Here is a 21,627-nt window from a genome sequence, read left to right as displayed (position 1 = left end):
CACATACGGATTAATGCTGTGGCCCTGAAGATAACCTGCAAAAAGTGAAAGTTCGTTTTTCTGTTAAAAACCAAATCATTTCTGCAGTTCCATACTGCCCATAACAAGGCACACACTCCGACACGAATGTGTCTTGCTACGTCCAAGTTAACCCATCAAGCCATGTTCCAAATAACATATTGATAGAGGTAGGTGGAGTAATATTAAAAGCAATATGAATCAAACGCCAAAGAATCTTAGCCAGCGGACAATCTAGAAAGAGGTGCCTTATAGTTTCGTTACAATCACAAAAGCTACACCTAGCAGAACCCACCCAATTGCGTTTTTTGCCAGGTTATCTTTTGTCAAAATCACTTGTTTATGCACAAACCACATAAACACTTTGATTCGCAAAGGTACCTTAACTTTCCAGACGTGCTTCGAGCAAGGAATGACACTAGTGTTTATGACATCCAGATACATGGATTTGACCGAGAACCTGCCGTCCTTAGTCAGTTTCCAAAACAATCTATCTGGCTGCTGAGACAGCTGGACATCCATCACCCTTCGTACAAGATGAAGCCAAGCCTCCCACCGATGGCCTACTAGCGTCCTCCGGAAGCTAATATTGAGAGGCGTGGACTGTAAGACAGTTGCAACATAGGCTTCTCGACGTTGAACAATGTTATACAAAGTAGGATGTTGAAGTGCCAGAGGCGTCTCCCCAAGCCACGTATCCTCCCAGAACCTCGTATTAGCCCCATCACCGACTAAGATTTTCGTCCTGTTAAAGAATAGGGGCTTGACTCTCATCAACCCCTTCCAAAACGGAGAATCATTCGGGCGCACAGTCACCTGAGCCAAAATTTTAGCCTGAAGATACTTATTCCGCAGAATCTGAGCCCATGTATCCTCTGTCTCGGACGAGAGTTTAAATAGCCACTTGCTAAGGAGACATCTATTCTTGATCTCTAGATTTTCAATGCCTAGACCGCCTTGGTCCTTCGGCCTACAGATGATATCCCATTTTGCAAGCCTATACTTTCGTTTCAACTCATCATTCTGCCAAAATAAACGAGATCGATAAAAGTCTAACCTCTTCCTGACCCCCACCGGGACCTCAAAAAAGGATAAAAGAAACATGGGCATACTGGTTAAGACCGAATTAATCAGAATTAATCGACCTCCATATGACATGAGCTTCCCTTTCCAACAGCTCAGTTTCTTTTCAAAACGATCCTCGATGCATTTCCACTCCTTATTCGTCAGCTTACGATGGTGAATGGGTATACCTAGGTATGTAAACGGTAGCGAACCCAACTCACATCCGAACAATTGCTTATATGCCTCCTGGTCCTCATTAGCTCTTCCAAAGCAAAACAGTTCGCTCTTATGGAAGTTAATCTTGAGACCAGACAATTGTTCAAATAAGCACAACACAAGCTTCATGTTCCTTGCTTTCACCAAGTCATGCTCCATAAAGGTGATTGTATCATCGGCATACTGCAGAATGGAGATACCAACAACAACTAGGTGCGGAACCAAGCCCGAAAACTGCCCCGCATCCTTAGCCCGACCTATTAAAATGGATAACATATCAACCACTATGTTAAATAGAATCGGTGACATGGGATCTCCTTGCCTTAGTCCTTTATGTGTCTGGAAATAGTGACCTATATCATCATTCACTTTAATCCCTACACTCCCTTTTTGCGTAAAGGACTCAATCTGGTCTCGCCAGGCCTTGTCAAATCCTTTCATATGCAACGCCTGTTGAAGGAACGGCCATTTAACTTTATCGTATGCTTTTTCAAAATCCACTTTAAAAACCACACCATCTAGTTTTTTTGAGTGAATCTCATGGAGCGTTTCATGCAAGACGACCACCCCTTCAAGGATATTTCTGTCTGGCATGAAAGCGGTCTGGGACGGTTGCACAACTGAATGCGCAATCTGCGTGAGTCTGTTCGTCCCAACCTTGGTGAAAATTTTGAAACTGACATTAAGCAAACAGATAGGCCTGAACTGCTCAATGCGAATAGCCTCCGTCTTCTTAGGAAGAAGAGTTATCGTTCCAAAATTGAGCTTGAACAAATGAAGCTGACCATTGAACAAATCATGAAACATCGGCAATAGGTCACCCTTAATAAAATGCCAGCACTTTTTGTAGAACTCCGCCGGAAACCCATCTGGTCATGGCGCTTTATTGTTCTTCATTTGTGAAATAGCCTCAAACACCTCTTTCTTCGTGAAAGGAGCAGTCAAAATCTCATTCTCTTCCGTCTCAAGTTGGGAAACGTCCTCAACTCTTGACTCATCCAGAGACACAAAACTCTCTTCCGGAGAGCCAAACAACTGCTTATAATAGTTGGTAATGTAAACTTTCAGGTTTTCCTAACCAACTATCGTCCCTTCATCTTGTTATAATTGAAAAATTCTCTTCTTACGATGCTTTCCATTAGCAATCATATGAAAGAATTGAGTGTTGTCCTCTCCTTGGACAACCTTACGAACCTTAGCTCTCAAAGCCCATTTCAATTCCTCCTCGCGGAGAAGTGCTTTCAACCTCAACTCGGCCTCCACTTTAGACTCCAGCTGGGATGTATCTAAAATAGAGGTTTCAGCTTTTAACTCAAGGGAATGAATAAGCATAAGGAGTCTTTCCTTCTCAGCCTTATATATCCCATTCGTGTGCTTAGCCCATCCACGAAGGAACCTTCGAAGATGACGAATCTTGCACTGCCACCGCTCAATGGGTGACCTTTCCCCCGAGTCTTTAGCCCACTCTCTAGCTAACAACTCAATAAACCCTTCTCTTTCAAACCAGGCAAGTTCGAAGGAAAAAATATTCTTATTACCCATATGAGTTTGAGCTCCAGAGTCGACTAGTAACAGTGTGTGATCCGAGATACCTCGTGTTAATGCCTGCACCGTTACCAGAGGAAACTTCTGTTCCCAATCGACGCTCGCCAAAACACGATCGAGCTTCGCAAAAGTCGGAACCGGTAGCGAGTTTGCCCAAGTGAATTTCCTACCTGAAAGCTCTATCTCTCTGAGATCCAAGCTTTCTATGATAGTATTGAAAATAAACGATCATCTGCCGTCAAAGTTGTCATTATTCTTTTCCTCCTTTCTTCGAATAATGTTAAAATCCCCACCCACTAAGACGGGTAGTTGCTCGTTACCGCAAACACGGACCAAATCAGCCAAGAAATCTGGCTTGAGATCTGGTTGCGCAGCCCCATAGACTGCCACCAAAACCCAATCAAACCCATCCGCTTTAGTTCTGACCCGAAACTTTACCGCAAACTCAACCAGCACTACACTCCGAACCTCCAACGTTTCACACTTAACCCCAAGTAAAACCCCACCGGATCTTCCTCGAGATGGGAGACAGTGCCAGTCAAAATCAACCCTCCCCCCCCCCCCCCCAGATAAGGTACTAAGAAATTGTGGAGAAAAATTACCTCGTCCAGTCTCGGACAAAGCAATAAAGTCTAAATGATGTTCAAGAGAAGCCTCTGCTAGAAACCGTCTTTTAGCCAAGTCCTTAAGACCTCTGCTGTTCCAAAAGATGCCTCTCATATTTCATCATGAAATTTTTTAGCGGTACGGATCCTAGCACTTCTACTACTACTTGTGGGAGTATAATTTTTGTGCAACATTTCAAATACAAATATGATTTCTAGTGAAAAGATAATCCTTCTTTCCGCTCAATGCATTTACTCCTAAGGACCATGAATTGCTCGTCAGAAAATACAATACCCTAGACGAAAGTGAAGTGAATGCTTAACGAATCTCTTTTCATGTCTCTTTTCCTACCTTTTCCTGTAGCGCGCACTAACTTAACTAAAGTTGGAATCTTCTCAAGTCTTGTGCAAGTCCATCCCCTGTCTACATGATTAACCGAGGAATTTTGCACGGCAGTTTGATTCATAACAGAGCGGCATACATACTCTCATTCAAGCGGTGTCTGCGCGCCTAACCTTAAGAAATTTCATGGTGCAGCGCCTAGATGCTCTATGAAATACGAATGCTCGATTTCCCTTAAGGCGCATGATCGATCGAGAGATGAACGCTGATCGGAAAATGTATAGCCCAGATAAGTCATGATCTGTGGGCAAAAGTTTGTGTCCAAACAGGGATTCAAAATGGTTTCGATTTACATATGGGTGCTGCACCAAGCACACAGAGGAAAAAGGAGCTAGGAGAAGGATGCGTCCAGCGGGCGATCCAGATGGCCGGAGCCTCAGCACATGAACTTTTCTCAGATCCTTCACTGCCTCTCCGGCTCAGGCGAGAAACCGGAGAGATCAGTCTCCTTCGTCTCGCCAGATCGGTGATTCTTGAGATCCCGTTGATTCAAGCCGGGCTCCACTCTACTAGGCGACGAGCTTAGCCGGCTAGCTCGCGACGGACACCTTCCTGTACTCCTGGTGCCCGCGCCGGGCCTCCGCTCCCGACGAGAACCGCTGCTGCCTCCGGGCGGCCTGCCTGGCGGAGATGGCGTCGAGCTGCATCTGCTCGTCGCGGCACTCCTCGCTGCAGAAGGGCGTGTCCCCCTTGTACATGAAGATGTCGCTGTCGCGAGCCAGCGGCTTGGCGCAGAGCGCGCACGCGTCCAGCGCAGGCATGCCGGGCTCGGCGAGCAGCTCCGCGTCAAAGAAGAAGGAGCAAGCTACTGAAGCTGCCATTGTGGGCGTGTGTGGAGGCGAGTTTCGAGCAAAGCTGAGCAGAGCGTAGAATGGTGGTGCGCTTGCCTGCTGCTTTCGGTGTGGGGCGAAGGGAGACAGAGGAAGAGGGAAGCGAGCGAGTTGGGTGAAGCGGAGGGGAAGGCTCCGGTATATATGGTGCTCTGGTGCGTGCGGCTGGACGTGGAAATACAGGACAGTTCGTGACTCATGAGCGTGTGGCTTTAGCTATAGAGCCAATTCCCCAAGTTGCAAGAAAAAGTTCCCCAAGTTTGTCCTTTGTTTTTTTTAATGTGAAACTAGCAAAGTGGCCCGGGTAAACGCAAGGGCATCTCGTCAGTTCCAAGTGTCAGGATTTTACTTTCAAAATGCGAAGTGTTAGAGAATATAATTTTTAGTTTTATGGGTATTCATGTTATCTGAAACGAAATAATATGGTCTTATTACAACAGCAAATATTATGCTTAATAAAATATCACATGTGGATGCAACATATTTTTTTTTAATATATCGGCAAATGATCATTATCATTTTTGAAGAGTACTGTATTAGTGAACATATGTTCCACTGCTACAGGTTCTTAGATCAAATATAAATTTCGAGAGCTACAATTTTCAAGTGGCGTTAGATTGATATGCGAGCACTTGTATCGTCAGTTATTGGTATTGTATGGGAAAAAAAGTATGTATCTATATTATGTGTTTGAAATAATGATCAAGAGTTTAGTGAAGCAATTGCGGATGATATGTTCTGAAGCCTTTGAAAATTATTTTTTTTCTTAATGAAGTGAAAGAACGATTATTATTTTCATCAATAGGTTGGACAAAATTAGAAAGAGAACTACTACAATTACTTCTTTTATTAGATATTTCCCTCTTAATCACATCCTTGTTTTGAAATACATAAAGCTCTAGACTTGGACAACATATCTGAGATAAAAACGTTACCACTATTTTGTATAGTATATATGCTTGCAAGTTTAAAGGTGAAAGCAACAAAGAAATGACTTTCGCCACATGTTATTTTCTTTCGATTTTTTTTTGTAATATATTTTCATATACATAGTCAAAAATCGAGCAGTCTAGGTGCAAGTTATTGAAAGCATCACCAATTTTGAAATGGAGGTTGTATGTAGTATATTTTGTAACCCATAACATGTGTCATATCTTGGCACATCTTTGTGGACAAACTACCATTTCGAAATAGGACACGAGTTGTATAGCACTCGTAGTTGAAGAAAACAATATAGATAAACTCCGCGAGTGGCTTTCGCATGCACCTCTAAACACATACATGGTTACGTAGCCATAAATTATGTAACCATCAACCAATTGAAATAATTTGAATGGTATACAGTTGTACAACTTCAACATGTGATTTTTTTGCATACACTCTTTGTTAGAAACTTGAGGTATTTGTGTATAGACTTAGTTAGAAACATGAAATATTTTTTGTTGTTTCCATTAAGGTTATTAGGAGGGAATGCAACATCCTTTCCCTCGAAGCTGCTGTGCTTGCCGACAACATCCCAGAGTACCCGATATATTCCCTTGCAAATGATTATAAACAATTGTTTTCCATTGATTAATGATAGTTGTTTTGATCCCAAAAAACATGAGATATATTGGAGTAGCTTCTAACCTGAGATATTTTGCATATACTCTTCGTTATAAACATGAAATATTATGGATCTGCCAACAACATAAATGAAGTAAATTCATCCTTGGATTACAATTCTGGCGACTGGGATTTAACTAAACTAATTACGATTGAGGACAAAGTATTTAAAACTCAAAAGAGAAACAATATATAAGTTTAGATGTAGATATTGGGCTCCAAGAATTAAATAGAGGAGCAATATCAAATCAGACAGGATATTGAGATGGGGAGTTTTGTTCTTTGGACTGCGAGTAAACTCGTAATTTGAATCGGAGCCAAATGAAATTAAAATATATTTTTTGCTTGCCTTATTTTGGATTCCCAGAATTTGAGATAAGACTTACCCACCAGAGTGGAGGAAGGAGGTGGCCACTACCGGAGTTGAGGATGCAGCGGTGGTCGGAGTTGGCATTTTCTCTGTAGGAGGTGTGCCCTACTCCGATGTGAGCTCCTCCATCTTTGTTGTCGCTTTGGCGTCCAAAAAACATCACCATGATCTGAACACCTCAGTGGCGGTGTCCTTCCAAAGGAGTGCACTTATATATACATATCTATATTGGTGCCAAGAATTGTTGGACTCGATTTGAGCTCCTTAGCGCCAGCACGTGACCAAGAAATTGTTGGAATTTTGCTAGTAGGCCTTTGGCCCAAAGCCCAACTAAAATTCTGAAATTCTCTTGGCCCATTCATGCACACATGTGAGTGGAGTGAGTGAGGCTAAAGTTTAGTCCCACCCCGAAAGTTGAGAGAGAGTTGCACCTCTTTATAAGGTGAGCTCTTCTACCACTTGTAGGAGCATGAGAAGAGGAGACCTACACGCGCGCTCCTCCTCCTCGCTCGCCGCGAGTTGCGGGATTGAGCCGAGCTGAGGACGGAGCTATGCACGTTGAGTCATTAATTAATAATTAACGGACGCGTTAATTACTGAACCGTTTCCGATTCTTTTGGATCGTGACGACTCAGACGTGGGGTTTACTCCCACGACCTACCCGGCCCGCACTATATAGTCAGGCAGACATCTACCCTAGCCGCGGCCGCTTCGTATGGTTTCTCACCACCGTTCCAGATCATTGCGCCGCCAAGCAAGTCTTCTCCATCCCTCCTTCCGGCGTGCACCGCGAGAAGGGACAGCAGGCCTGCGGAACCCCGCCTCTCGTGATCCTGTACGGGAGAGGGGCGATCAGGTTTTTGGGAAGCGCACTCGCGCGACTGCTGGCAGCGACGACTTCTTCCCCGACCTCGGCAACCTCGTACTCGACGACATGGGCGACAACGTCAACGCCGGCGGTGCTGCACCCGCTGCACCGTATGTGATTCTATCCTTCCTGTTCGAGATCGTGGTAGAATTCATGCTTCTAGAATGTGCCCTAGATGTAATATGTTCATCTGCTATGCTAGTTCGCATGATTAGTTTAATCTCTGCTGCTGTGGTCATGATTTATCTTCTGTTTATTCGGATTAAATCTCGTAGTAATTTGCTCATATTTCCAACAGAAATACATGTCCCGACTGAAAAATGTCCACAACAATGTGGATGGAGAGGACGAGGATATGGAAAGTTGAGTAAGAAGTGGCGGTGAAGGTGTCCAAAGTTGAGGAAGAAGAGGATCCTCGATTTTCTTGGCAACAACGTTGGTAGCCGCCTGTGGCGGGATGCCTGGAGGTAGGGAACATCAAGCCCGTTGAAGAGCATCCTACAGTGTTCGGTACTAGTAAGGCTCTTTTAATTCAATAATTTAAATCCAATGCCAAAGAAATGAGTTGTCTGATTTTGAATTCCATAAAAGACTAAACAACAAATTTTGCAAAACTAGTAACAAATTCCAAGCTTTAATATCTACATACAAGGGGAAGGGGATCAAGGTTAATTCGCTGGCTAACCTTTATCAACTAAGACTTAGTAAAATTTCTGTCCATGGAATATAAATTATTAAAGCTCGCGCCATTGGATGCAAACCCACATGTCAGTGAGCCAACCAACTGAAGGCAACGCAAGAATTAGGTTTTAAGTATGCATCACAATTGGTAGTTTGAGTATGTAATCAGACATCAAAACTCAAAAATCATTAATGGAGATACAATTGAACAACAATGACTATCTTTTCGGACATGTTATTTTCCTTTCACCGATGATGTTTGGTACACGATGCCACCCATATGGCTACGATGAAAAATGTATTTACTAGGCACTGCCAAAGAGACGCAACATTCCTGTATATAAAGTACAAGGATTAATGTACAAATACAAAATATATGGAGGACATCAACATATATGTGTAAATGCCATGGCTTTTTCTGCCAAACTTCACCATTTTTTTAATTCCCAAACGCCACCTTTCAAAAATACGTATTGAGATACGGTATGGCATGTGTCAAGAGGTCGCTTTCTTCGACACCCAATACAATGGATGGTACCTCTCGCATAGAAAAAGAAGCACTCACGATCAACTCCCTAAATATCAAGCAGTAGCAACCGGAAGCACCCATTCCCAACATTAAAAAACCAAAAATCGGTGACAGCTCCGGATCATTAGCCACCTACAATAATATGTTGGGTTAGAGTTTCCATGTTAATGATCTCAATTATTCATGGATATTAAATCATAGTACTCCATGCGATCCATATTACTTCTCATTCAAATGCAATCATATCCCACCTTTATTGAGTACGTATATTTCTATGTTTTCACAGTTTTGGCTTGTACATTCATGATGATATCATGAGTGCTTTAGTCCAAAAGATATGTTTCGGATACCGCCATATAATTACAATCTAACTTTGCTCAATGGGTGCAAAATATTCATCACACTGCGCCTAGCATAATAACTTCTGGCGAAACAACAAGTACTCCCTCCGTTTTTATTTAGTTCGCATATTAGATTTGGTCAAAGTCAAGCTTTACAAACTTTGACCAAGTTTATATATAAAAATATTAAGATATACAATAACAAATCAATAACATTAGATTTATTATTAAATGAACTTTCACATCGTATAGATTTATTATGATAAATGTCTATATTGTTTTCTATAAACTTGATCAAACTTTACAAAATTTGACTTCAGTCAACTCTAATATGCAGAGTAAATAAAAACAGAGGGAGTAGTAGCTTAATGTGGGAAGGCGGCAAATTAGTAGCAGTAGGTGGTATAGCCGCTTTGTTACCTATTCCATTAGGAACCGCGGATTTTTTTGTAGTAGTATCATTGCTTGTTCAATTTCTCTCTTGCTTAATCCTTTTATTTTGCGGGGCTTTCTCGCTTTGAGCATCTACAGCCAGCATCCTAAAATACTCCTCAAACGTCTGCGGAAGTGTCCGGACAGTGACCAGACAGAAGAGAAAAGGAAAAAAGTGACCCATCAAGACCCCTCATATCTTTCCTATACGTCTGGATTGTCCACAAACCCTCATACTGAGGACAAATGAAGGAGAATATGAGAGTTCGCAGACGCGCCCGGTCTGTCCGCCACAGAGGACACGGCCCACCCAGGACCACTTTTTTCTGTATTCAATTCTCTTCTTTCTCTCTTTTCGTGGACATGCAAGTTACCGGACATATGAGGTAGATAATGAAGAGTGTGAGTGCATGGACGGACAAATTGGGCTCAATACAGATGCTCTTCACTCAGCTAATCAATGAATGGCTGCTTAATTTATTTAATTTTTTGAAACGGAGAACCACCAATTCTTCTGCTCTCGTAATATTTTCTGTACGTATTTTGTTGCCACTCGCACCGCCGTCGTTTTCGGCCGCGACGAAGCCCGGTGGGCACAACACGCTGTACTATCGATCTTGGGTGTGGCGCTCCTTTTTCTTCTTCTGTTTCCACTGTTACCTTGTTCATATTGCAGGCGCTTTTCATCAGGAATCACTGGAGATTCACGGTCGCCACAGGGAAAGTGCCCCTCTGATGTGCCAAATGCAGAGTGTCGACATTGTGTGGAGGTTTGTGCTGCTGGGCCCGGCTGGCTGGCTCGATCGTAGACGGCTGTCAATCGTTGGCGGACAAAATTACTCTTCTGACTTATAGGGCTAATTAAATTCTGATTTGACCTCGTTTCAAAATAAATTTTATTTCTGACATTTTTCGGTGACGTCAAGATCCCTGACGTCTGGGTTACCAAGCAGACGCCAGGGACCCTGGCGTCTGGCCCCTGGCCCGCACTGCCCGCCAGGGACCCTGGCGTCTGGCCCCTGGCCCGCACTGCTCGCGTGCCCGTTGACCTGCTGACGTGGCAAAGGGGCCAGACGCCAGGGACCCTGGCGTCTGGCCCTGGTAACAGAATAACCCTTGGGGAAAGTGTGCCACACACTTTCCCCAATCCACAACCCGAGCTTGAAGAACACTTGTAGCTCTCACACTCTCTCCTACCCCTCAAGCTCCCCCTCAAATCCTCTCCAAAAGGTACATCCCTTAGGTGGATCTTTCCATCACTTTGTTGCTCTTGTTAATCTCCCCCAAATCATCCAATTATTTTTTGTCAAATCTTGTTATTTTGGTTGCATTTTATACATGTTGGTGGAACCCTAGTTCATGTTTTCTCCCTTATGTTAGTGTGAATGGCTTGGTTAACTTTGATAATAGTGTGCTATGCATGGTGTGTAGTAGTAATGTATGCTTGTTGAGTAGAAAGATTGGGGGTTAGGGTTAGTTAGTGATTAGGGTTAACTTTGCTTAGTGTGTGTTAATTAGTGATACTTTTGTGGATATCACCAATAATTTAGTCTTGATATGATTTGGATAGAATTAGATGTATTTGGATAAACACACCAATTCTCATTGAAGTCTTAAATCCATTCATGTTATTTTTAGATGGAGAGACTTGTTAATGTTCATTACATGGACAAGGAGGCATTCTTGAGTAACAATGCCGACACGGGTGAGGAACCATTGGTTTTCGATACAAACCCTAGCTATGAGGATGTTGTTGCAAAAGTGAGACAAGTCTTAGAGTTGATGGACACCAATGTTGATGTTAAGTTAATAGGAAGGTATGATGTTGGAGTTGAAGCCAAATCTCGCTTGAAAAGTATGCCTATCACCTCGGATTTGCATTGGGATGTATACAAGGAAAAGGTATCCCAATCGGAAGACAAGTCACTTGAATTGTTTGCCACCAAGGTTGAATCTCCTCGGTTTACCATTGATTTGAACCGGCATGTCTCTTCCCCAATGGACGACATAAGCGAGAGGACAATGGTGCCACTTGTTGAGCATAGGGTTGTGGTTGATGCCCCCAATGTTTATCCCCCACCACGTCCCCGTGTACCATCTATCAAAGCAAATGAGGTTGAGTTGTATGCCCCCAATGCTTCTAGCCAACCACCAACTAGCCAAGAAAATGAAGTTGAGGTGATTGCTAGTGACGAAGTAATTCAAGAGGATGAAGATGTTTATGATGACGACGAAGAGCAAGAGGAAGGGTTTCATGGTAATGATGTTGGTGACTTGAATGCGTACATAGCGCAAAAGGACATGGATCGTGACTTGCCTTTTAGGCGTCAATATGCGTATGACTCGGATGACGAGGGTCCAGTTGAACAGTTGGACGAGGATGGATTCACAAAGGAGGAGAACCAAATCCACTTTGAGCTGACGGGCTTACAAAAAAGAACTCACTTGTTTAAAGATCTCAGCCTTGCCCATAAAGCTGTTGTTGACGGTGGAATGAGAATGACGGCGATTGAGCCAACACCATGCCCGGATCCAGGAGAACCAAGGGTGGAGAATGAGGACGAGAATGCTTATTTGAAGAAAGGATTGAAGTTTCTGAGCTTGCCTATGCTGAAGTTTTGGTTGGCTGACTATGCCATTCGAAACCATAGGCCAATTTATGTTGAGCACTCGGACATGAACTTGCGTTACACCGTGGTGTGTGAGCAAAAGGAATGCACATGAAAGGTTCGTGCAAGAAAGCTTAAAGAAACCGAAGAATGGGTGTTGAAAAGTTGTGATACCACTCATAGATGCAAACCGCCATCGAAACGACTAAGAAAGACACACCGTCAACTAACATCTGAGTATCTCGGATACAAATGGATGAAAGACATAGCCTTTGATCCCACTGTGAAAGTGAGGTTTCTCATGCGGACGGTGAAAAAACAATTTGGTTATAAAGTCAAGTATGGGAAGGCATGGAAGGCAAAGGCAAATGCTATTAGAATGTTGTATGGTGGTTATGAAGAAGCATACAACCAGCTCCCAAGGTTGTTGGCCGCGATTGCACATAGGAACCCGGGCATGTTTCATGTGGTCGAGGATCACGAGGGAGTGTTCCACCGTGCCTTCTGGAGTTATGGACAATGTGTGGAGGCGTTTCAGCATTGTCGTCCGGTCTTGTCTATAGATGGCACGTTCTTGACCGGTAGATATAAGGGCACACTAATGGTAGCAATGGCGCACTCATCAAACGACAACGTGTTGCCGTGTGCATTTGCTTTGGTGCCTTCCGAGCACCAAGACAACTGGGAGTGGTTCATGGGTCATGTTAGCCACAACGTGATTGGGGCTAGGGAGGTATGCATCATATCGGACCGGCATCATGGCATACTCAAGGCAATGGACATTGTTATTCCAGGATTTCCAAAGCTTCACCATGAGGGGGTTCTTGAATTCGGGTCGTCCAACCGGGATCCGCTCCCACATCCACACGGATAGGCTCCAAACAAACCCAGACAATGAGGATGTATCTCCCTTCCTCCGACACGCCAAGTCAAGCTGCAATCAAACAAACATGTTAGATATGGAGGCGCATGACAAATGCAAGATAAATGGTTGTAAATATCTCTTACCTGACGATACAAATATGCTAGTGCGGCCGAACCCCAGCTATACTGGGTATCCCAGTTATTGAGTAGCTCCAAGAACATCCAGAGGGCTGAGTTCCCGGTTGCATCTGAGAAGACTACCTTGGTTAGTACATACCAAAGATAGGCCCGCGCGTACTGCTACACAACCACGTCATTGGCATCCTGAGGGCACGGATTGGTGTTTCCTCTGACCATTTTTAGCCAAGAATGCCTCACTTTCGCGGTATCGGCCTTGCTTTCCTGGGGGCCCTCGGGCTGAACGCCAATTAAATCGGCAGTCCGTTCTCGCCAATTACCCACGCTGACACGACCGGTAACAACTTGTCTGTTGATAGGAAGGCCGCTTATCATAGCCATGACCTGTAGGGTCATCGTCATCTCCCCACATGGAAGGTGGAACGAGTGAGTCTCCGGCCTCCAACGATCCACAAGTGCGGTCAGCGCCGCGTGGTTCACCGACGGAGCGCGTCGCTTAAACTGCAACACGAATGGGAGAAGACCCAATCTCTGAATGTAAGCCTCATACCGCGGGTCGTAATCAAAGTCATCAGCGGAATGACCCCTCATGCGCATAGCAACTACTTGCTGAAAATAAAGTGATGTTTTAATAATCAATACAAGAACACAAATGAGAAACAACGAAAATTGACCAAGTCTTGCTTCTTACCTGTCCATTCTCAATGGCACGAGCACGATGCTCCTTATCCCACTCATCGATTAATCCGTCATACCAAGGACCATCACCATCCGCCATCTTACAAAACAAATCACAAACATCTATGAATACATGAACAATATCAAACAATTTCCTTCTCCAAGTTTATGCCATATGAAAACATCATTCTTCTCAAACATAACCACATCATTTCTTTCTTCTACATATGCACACATATCATCTAGAGTACCAAATTTCACCATCAAATAAATTTCATAATCATCATCCGCCATTCTATTGAACAAATCATGTCACACACAATAATCAAATTTCATCATCTCTTTTGCATAAAAAAATTTGCCATCTATATATTCAACTATATTGTCATACCACTTCACATTTTTATCTTCTTCATATGCACACATAATTATTCTCAAACATACCAACATCATCTCAATCAAATAAATTTGTCAAATAATATGGTGTCACATATGCAAATACATATCATCTAGAGTACCAAATTTCACCATATCTTTTGCAAATATAGTATGCCAACAATAGGATTATCTACACATACACACATCATCTATCAAACCAAATATAGTATGCCAAAGTCTATTTTACATACACAAATCATATATTCATCACCCCTCTTAATTCAAAAAAAAAATCCTATGGACAACATATACACAAAACGGAATTGATTTTACCTACATGTTCAACTACACATCATCTACTGCCTACCTAATCATCTATCAACTACAAAAAATTTCCTAAAAAAAAGAAACCATCTACTCATCTAACATCACCTAGTGTTGAATAATGCATCCAACAAAGAGGGGAAAACAAAAACAAATTGGAGGGAATGGGGGAGAATACCTCAAAGAAGCTTGGGGGGGGGTCAGATCTGTGAGTTTGAGGTGTTGATGGAGTAGATCAAGGGGGGTGGTGGTGGGAGGGAGAGAAGGGGCGACGAACTGCCCCCTGTTCGTCGAACCAGACGCCAGAGAAGATGAGATTGGGATGGGTGGGCTGGCCCCGCGGCGTTATCCACTTACCGGGGCCAGACGCCACGGTCCCTGGCGTCTGGCCCCTTTGCCACGTCAGCAGGTCAACGGGCACGCGGGCAGTGCGGGCCAGGGGCCAGACGCCAGGGTACCTGGCGTCTGCTTCATAACCCAGACGCCATGGATCTTGGTGTCACCGAAAAAGGTCAGAAACGATTTTTTTTTTGAAACGAAGTCAAATCGGAATTTTCTTTGCACAATGGGTCAGAACAGTAATTTTGTCCATCGTTGGCATCATAGCCCCCGTGGCCCATGTTGCCCTTGTCTGAATTCTGATACAGAAAAGGATTACCAGTGTTTGAAGCTGCTTTTAACATTTTATCTAGCGCACACTTAGAAAGACTGTATGTAAATTGAAACAGGAGAAAGCCTTGCTAGGGGGAACAGATGAAGAAAAAGTCAAATGTAACGGACCATTTCTTACTCGATTGGGGTGAAATATACTGTATCAGAGATCAACGGTTCAATGATGCTGAATGCAGCAGCCCATTTTCATCGGTCAAATATAGCGCCCGGACGTGACAAAAATAATTGCACTCTGCGTACAGTCACGCTTGACTTGCCCGGGTCAGCTGACTGAATTTACTCACCAGATTATTCGACACGAAAACTGCACTGGTTATTCTCTTTTTTTGTAGGCAACTGCACTGATTATTCGATTGCCGTTCACTAGATTCATCTCCAACAAAAGAGAATAGCAGAAGGAACACAAAGAAAATGCAGGTTGGGCTGAGTCATGCATGACCGAGCTGCAGGGATTCTTAAATCGGGCAGAAAGGAACCTTAATGTAGATGTATTCTCTCCAGACGTGTAGAAAATAATAAGAACCTTTAGTACAAGTATCAGTCGCACAAGTATGACACGACGTAGATTCGCCAAAAAAAAAGGTATGACACGACGTATACGGAAACTGACCTTGATTGTTAAGTATATCTCGTCTAATCCTGTACTAATTAACACGCAAAATTGAAATACTCAAGAGAATCCAAGTGTCGCCAATGATGATCCTCTTTGGGAAAACAAAAGGGAATGGGTGATCCCAGATTTCTGATAGCCGCTGGAAGAAGGAACTGAAGTCTACCCAGCAGGCAGGCCACGTCTAGAATTTTCGCGTTTAAAAATCCCGGAAATTTCTCCCTGAAACCGTGAATTAAGCGTCTCAACACTCAACCACCCAACATGAACATGAAAGAAATTGTACTAGACACCATGGAGCGTGGATCCAGTGCCTCAGCTGTTCAACCACCAAACATCAACATGAAAGGAATTCGTTCCTCATTGTCAGTCGTCTTGTGAGAGAAGTTTCTTGTTATTACGCATATGACACTAGTCTAAGTAACTATCTTCATAGTGCAAAATAACATAATAATAGTGTCATAGAAGACTTCATTTATCAGCTTGTAGACTCATCTTGTCTTAAAAATCGTTAAGTTACAGTAACATATTATGTTATCATTTCTCATTAACTACATGCCATATAAGTAAGAAAAATTAAAGTGCGCTATTAGCTAAGTTACTCCCACTATGACTAGCCTTACCAACTTAGCATTACTTATTCCCAGCTGAAACTTAGAAAAAAAAACACCCAGCCGATGCGTACGTTGTACATAAAAATTAAGAGATGCACGCCCCAAATAATGTTGTAGGTCGATCGAGGAATTGCAGCTGGATGCCTACGCCTACGGTGGTTAGCGGACAAGACGAAGTAAAGAACGAGTCAGTTGTTGGGCTGACACAGTGGCCATGTACCTAGCTGGGCCCACGAGTCTCGTGGCATTGACTTTTCGTCGTATGATTAACGCAACAAATAAGAGTTGTTTGTTCTACACTAGTAATAATGTACGTGCAATGCACGTTTATATTAGATAGGATATTTGTTACATGTTATATTAGGTAAAATATATCTGTTGCATGTTATTTGGTAAGATATCAATTATTTTTTTCGCGGGAATGGTAGGATATTAATTGCATGGCAGATTTCATGGGATAGAATTGAGTCAAAACGTGTTTATAACCAATGACAATGATGAGTAATTAGAGCATTAAACGTGTTTGTGCTCAACATTGAAGCGATTTCGAACGCTAGATAACATGATTTGACGGTTGAGATGGTTTGAATCTGCTTCATTAAGTCTTTTTATATTGGTACAGATAAGCACATTGTGTGCAGCGACTTTAGCCGATGCAAACACTAGTTGCCGCGATACATATGTACATGTACGTGTCATGGCTGACGAGGACGCATGCGCTAACATGCAGATGCATGCATGCCTCTCCTAGATCTGAACTGCCACACGTGTACCCTCCGGACGGCGTATAGCAAACATGTTGAAGTAGTAGCACCAGCTCCATTCTTTACTTGCACACCAATTAATTGACCCGTTTTTTACATGCTCACCACTGCCGCGATGCTGCTCCTTTCCCAGCACACACGCACAGACACACGCTAGAGAATGCAGGGCTGCAGCAGTGCAGACCAGTATATACGACGGAGTACATTCGGTGTACCTGGATGGATGGAGTATCGATCATGCACGTGCGCTCGAATCTAACCTTACATTAGGCTGCCTCTAAACACTGGGTTTAACTAAAGCAACCTCGACACACTACTGACACTAATCATGGGTTAGCCTTTTTCGCCGGCCAATGAGAAGGCAACACACGCCCACATGGTTAGGCACACAATAAAACAGTCTCCGTGCCATGGACCTCGGCTAGCTTTCCCTTTCCCTGGACGGGAATCATGGCTCGTGTTGGTGCACCGTGCACGGCAATGGGAGCCGTGTCATGACCGAGGAGACGCCTTCGCAGATTCCCGTCTCTACGTACGCAGCGCCTACGGCCAGCACGTATGGTATGATCGTCAGAAAGAGGCTTGCGCTTTACGGAGCCTGGACGGTTGTTTAAGCGAGGGCGTGGCGGGCCTCGCGTGGGGAGCAGGGCCGTACGTGGATGTGCTTTGGCTTGGGGGAGACGCACCTGCACGGCTCAAGAATCGGGTAGGCCAGACCACCTTTGGCTTTGCGGGTCGTCGAGTCGTCTCTGTGTGCAGTGCAGCACGGTTTGATTAGTGCGGCTCTTAATTAGTAGTACTACTGCGATTTGGCCGTTGATAATTTACTACGAACTGCATAGCCGCCCTCGTGAGCAGCGGCGGCCACTTGGAGCATAGAGAATCGGGGAACCAATGGCATCTGGCTACGACGGCGAGGCCTCTTTCCGGGAAGCAAGCACAGCTAGCTTTTGCCTCGCTGAGATTCGTGCCCCAGATTAATTTACACTCACGAAACTGCACGCCCAAGCACAGTCGCTTTGTTGGCTACTTGGCCAGTAGCAGCAGTAAACAAATGCTGACGTTTTCACCAAGGGGAGTCCGTAGCTCGATGTCGCTTGCGAAGCGCGCAGCTGGACGATCAAGGGAAAGAAATTAATTCGTTTGCGTAGACATCTCCCGGGGCTCGCCGGGTTTTGCTTGGAAGCGCACGGTGCCGGCAACGGAGCGGCCGAGGGGCACGGCTCGGCTTGGCAGCACGAGTGAGGCGTGAGCGGTGGCCGTTCATGTGGTGTCACGCACCGATGCACGCACGCACGCACCGGTGGTCTGACACATGCCGGGTCCATGGCTCCATGCCATGCGTCCGTCGGATCCAGCCGGGACGCGACGTGCTTCCTCCGGGACCGATCGCTGTGCCAACGTGGCCTCCAGGGTTCTACGGTCACCACACTTGCAACGGTGCAGACCCTATAGTATGCTATTTCAATCTGACAACGGTTAGCTAGAACTGTATCTGTATGTGTGGTTGCAATGCAAACGGACTACAGTACTAAAATTTCTGCAACTTTTTAAACAGGAATACTGTTTCTCCTGAAAAGATAGCCTTTGCTTCTGCTCCATGCGTGTACTAACAGAACATGAACGGGTCGTCAGAGAATACAGTACTGTAGACGAAAGTAGAGCACTCCCGCCCGTGCATGCGTAGTCAAAAATGGAGTTCAATCCCTATCATCTTGATCTAGCGGATCAAGGAAAATCATTAAATCAGCACGTTAACAACCCAAAATAATGCGAATGCATAACAAGTTTCTTCCTCTATTTTTATTTTCCCCCTTTGCTAGCATGTAGTAGTACTGTACTACAGAATTAATGCTAAGTACTCTACTCCCTCTATAAAGAAATACAAAATCATTTAAATCATTAATATAGTGATCGAAACGATCATCAGGAACGCCAAAGGGAAAATGTTCAGTTGCAACATCTGTTTTCATTTACCAACGAGAATACACTCGTAGGCGAAAATAGAGTAGTAGTACTACTATTCGTGCATTCGTGCATGGGCAGGCGATCATGGAGTTAAATCCCCGTCATCTTGACTAAACCAGAGACGAACAAAAATCGTTATATCAACAGCAACACAAAGTGAAGTAAATGCTTAACGAATCTCTTTCCGTGTATTCTTTCCACCTTTTCCTGTAGCGTGCACTAACGTACTTTAGTTGGAATCTTCCCAAAACTTGTGCAAGTCCATCTCCTTTCTGCATGATTAACAGAGGAATTTTGCACGGACGTTTGATTCATAATCAAGCGACATAATCTCGTTCAAGCGAGGAGTACTTTTCTGGCGAGATTTCAGGGTGCATAGGATCGATCGAAAGATGAACGGTGAACGCAAAACGTGAAGCTCAGAAAAGTCATGATCTTTGGGCAAAATTTTGTGCTGAAATACTGATTTCCAGATGGTTTCGATTTACATATGGTGTTGCCACAACCACGGCTCAAAGCCTCAAACAAACACGCACACAGAGGCAAAAAGGAGCCAGGAGAAGGATGCGTCCAGCGGGCGACTCAGATGGCCGGAGCCTCAGCACATGAACTTTCTCAGATCCTTCACTGCTTCTCCGGCACAGGCGAGACAAGAGAGAGAGATCAATCTCCTTGGCCTCGCCAGATCGGTGATTCTTGGGATCCCGTTGATTCAAGCCGAGCTCTACTCTATCGGCCACGAGCTTCGCCGGCTAGCTCGCGACGGACACCTTCCTGGACTCCTGGTGCCCGCTCCGGGCCTCCGTTCCCGACGAGAACCGCTGCTGCCTCCGGGCGGCCTGCCTGGCGGCGATGGCGTCGAGCTGCATCTGCTCGTCGCGGCACTCCTCGCTGCAGAAGGGCGTGTCGCCCTTGTACATGAAGATGTCGCTGTCGCGCGCGAGCGGCTTGGTGCAGAGCGCGCACGCGTCCTGCGCCGGCATGCCGGGCTCGCCGAGCGGCTCGGCGTCGAAGAAGAAGAAGGAGCAGGCCGCTGAAGCCGCCATGGCACGTGTGTGTATGTGTATTTCGAGCGAAATGCTGAGCAGAGCTTTGCTGCTTTTGGTGCGGGGAGAGGGAGGAAGAGGAGAGCGAGCGAGCGAGCGAATGAGTTGGGTGGGTGAAGCCGAAGGGGAAAGGCCGGGTATATATGGTGCGCGGGGACGGACACGGCGAGGCCGTCGGGAAACTGTGGTCCGGTGCGCCCACGGGTCGGGCGATACCGCGCGCCGGACGGCCGGGGCTTCCGTGGGGAGAGATGCTACACTTACGGACGGATTGCAACGGGATTAGACTTACGGAATCACGTGGAGAGTTATTGTTGGAGAAGATTAGGAAAAAGAGGTCCCACCAGTTACAATCAGGGAAGTTGGTTGGTGAGAGACGAGTCCGTAAAACTAATCCGTACATACTTTCCGTTAGTGTAGCATTTTTGTTCCGTGGGTAGCCATGGGTGATGGAGCGGTTCGGCGGCCTGTTTATTCTTCGCGCATGGGCCACGGTGGAGTGCAGTGGTTGGCTTTCATGGTGGACGTGGGACACGCAGGCGCTCTCTCGGCTCCACCGAGACGAAAACGACGGCGATCGTGCCATGTCTCCCCAATGATGAAAGCGCAGGCATCGCTCTTGAACCTCCCTGTTGATGTAAGTGTGCTATTTTTTCAAAACTACTAAAAATGGTAAATTGATAACAAGGTATGCAAAAAAAGTTCCTAAGAGCATCTCCAACTGGCTGGACGTGCCGCGCGCAAAAAACAGATATGCCGCGCGCACATCGTCTGGTTTGGCGCGGCACGCAACACTGGCTCCAGCAGCCGCGCTAAATGCAGCGCGCGTGCCGCTTCAGCAGCGCGCGTGCCGCTCCAGCAGCGCGCAAAAATGCAGCGCGCGCGACTCGTCGGTGCATTGCATATGATATTTTCAACACAAAATGATAAACATTTTCCAACACAATAAAAATTTCACACAAACAAGTTGATGAAGTTCATGCCCACATGTTTAAAATCATGCCCACAAATTCATCCAACCAAGTTCAAAATGCAAATCAAGTTCAATACACAAATGAAAAACACATCATTCCTCGTCCTCGTCCTCGTCTTCGTCCTCGTCCTCATCTTCGGAAGACGATTCTTCCGCCTCCGAAGATGAATCTTCCTCCCTCTCCTCATCGTGCACCGCATCACGTGAAGCTTCGACGGTGTTGGCAAGATCTTCAACGGCATCTTCATGGGAATTTGTGCGAGCAGGCACATCGAAAGACATTCCGCCCGTGGCGGCCGGAGGTGTACCCATGCCTTCCATGAGAGAAGCAAAACTCATGCCTCCCATGATGGCCATAGCGTCGGGGGTGCTCCAAAGCCAGGCATGTCTCCCATTGCACCTAAACCGCCCACGGTACCTCCGAAGCCACCCATGTCACCCATGGCGCCGAGGCCACCGCCACCCATGACGCCGAGGCCAC

General features: G+C 45.1%; 2 protein-coding genes across 2 annotated transcripts; both read right to left on the bottom strand.

Annotated features, from left to right (window-relative positions):
- Positions 1-4,020: 4,020 nt before the first annotated feature.
- On the bottom strand, positions 4,021-4,804 carry LOC147986688 (FCS-Like Zinc finger 2-like). Its single transcript, XM_087544884.1, has one exon. The coding sequence runs from the start codon at positions 4,671-4,673 to the stop codon at positions 4,383-4,385; it is 291 nt and encodes a 96-aa protein (XP_087401010.1). The 5' UTR covers positions 4,674-4,804; the 3' UTR covers positions 4,021-4,382.
- Positions 4,805-19,558: 14,754 nt separating this feature from the next.
- On the bottom strand, positions 19,559-20,304 carry LOC125530279 (FCS-Like Zinc finger 8). Its single transcript, XM_048694670.2, has one exon. The coding sequence runs from the start codon at positions 20,171-20,173 to the stop codon at positions 19,880-19,882; it is 294 nt and encodes a 97-aa protein (XP_048550627.1). The 5' UTR covers positions 20,174-20,304; the 3' UTR covers positions 19,559-19,879.
- Positions 20,305-21,627: the final 1,323 nt, after the last annotated feature.

The sequence above is a fragment of the Triticum urartu genome, chromosome 2A (assembly GCF_056163025.1).
Source record: "Triticum urartu cultivar PI428250 chromosome 2A, HENAU_Tu73, whole genome shotgun sequence".
Classification (NCBI taxonomy): Eukaryota; Viridiplantae; Streptophyta; class Magnoliopsida; order Poales; family Poaceae; genus Triticum; species Triticum urartu.
This window is presented reverse-complemented; position numbering and strand designations above follow the sequence as displayed.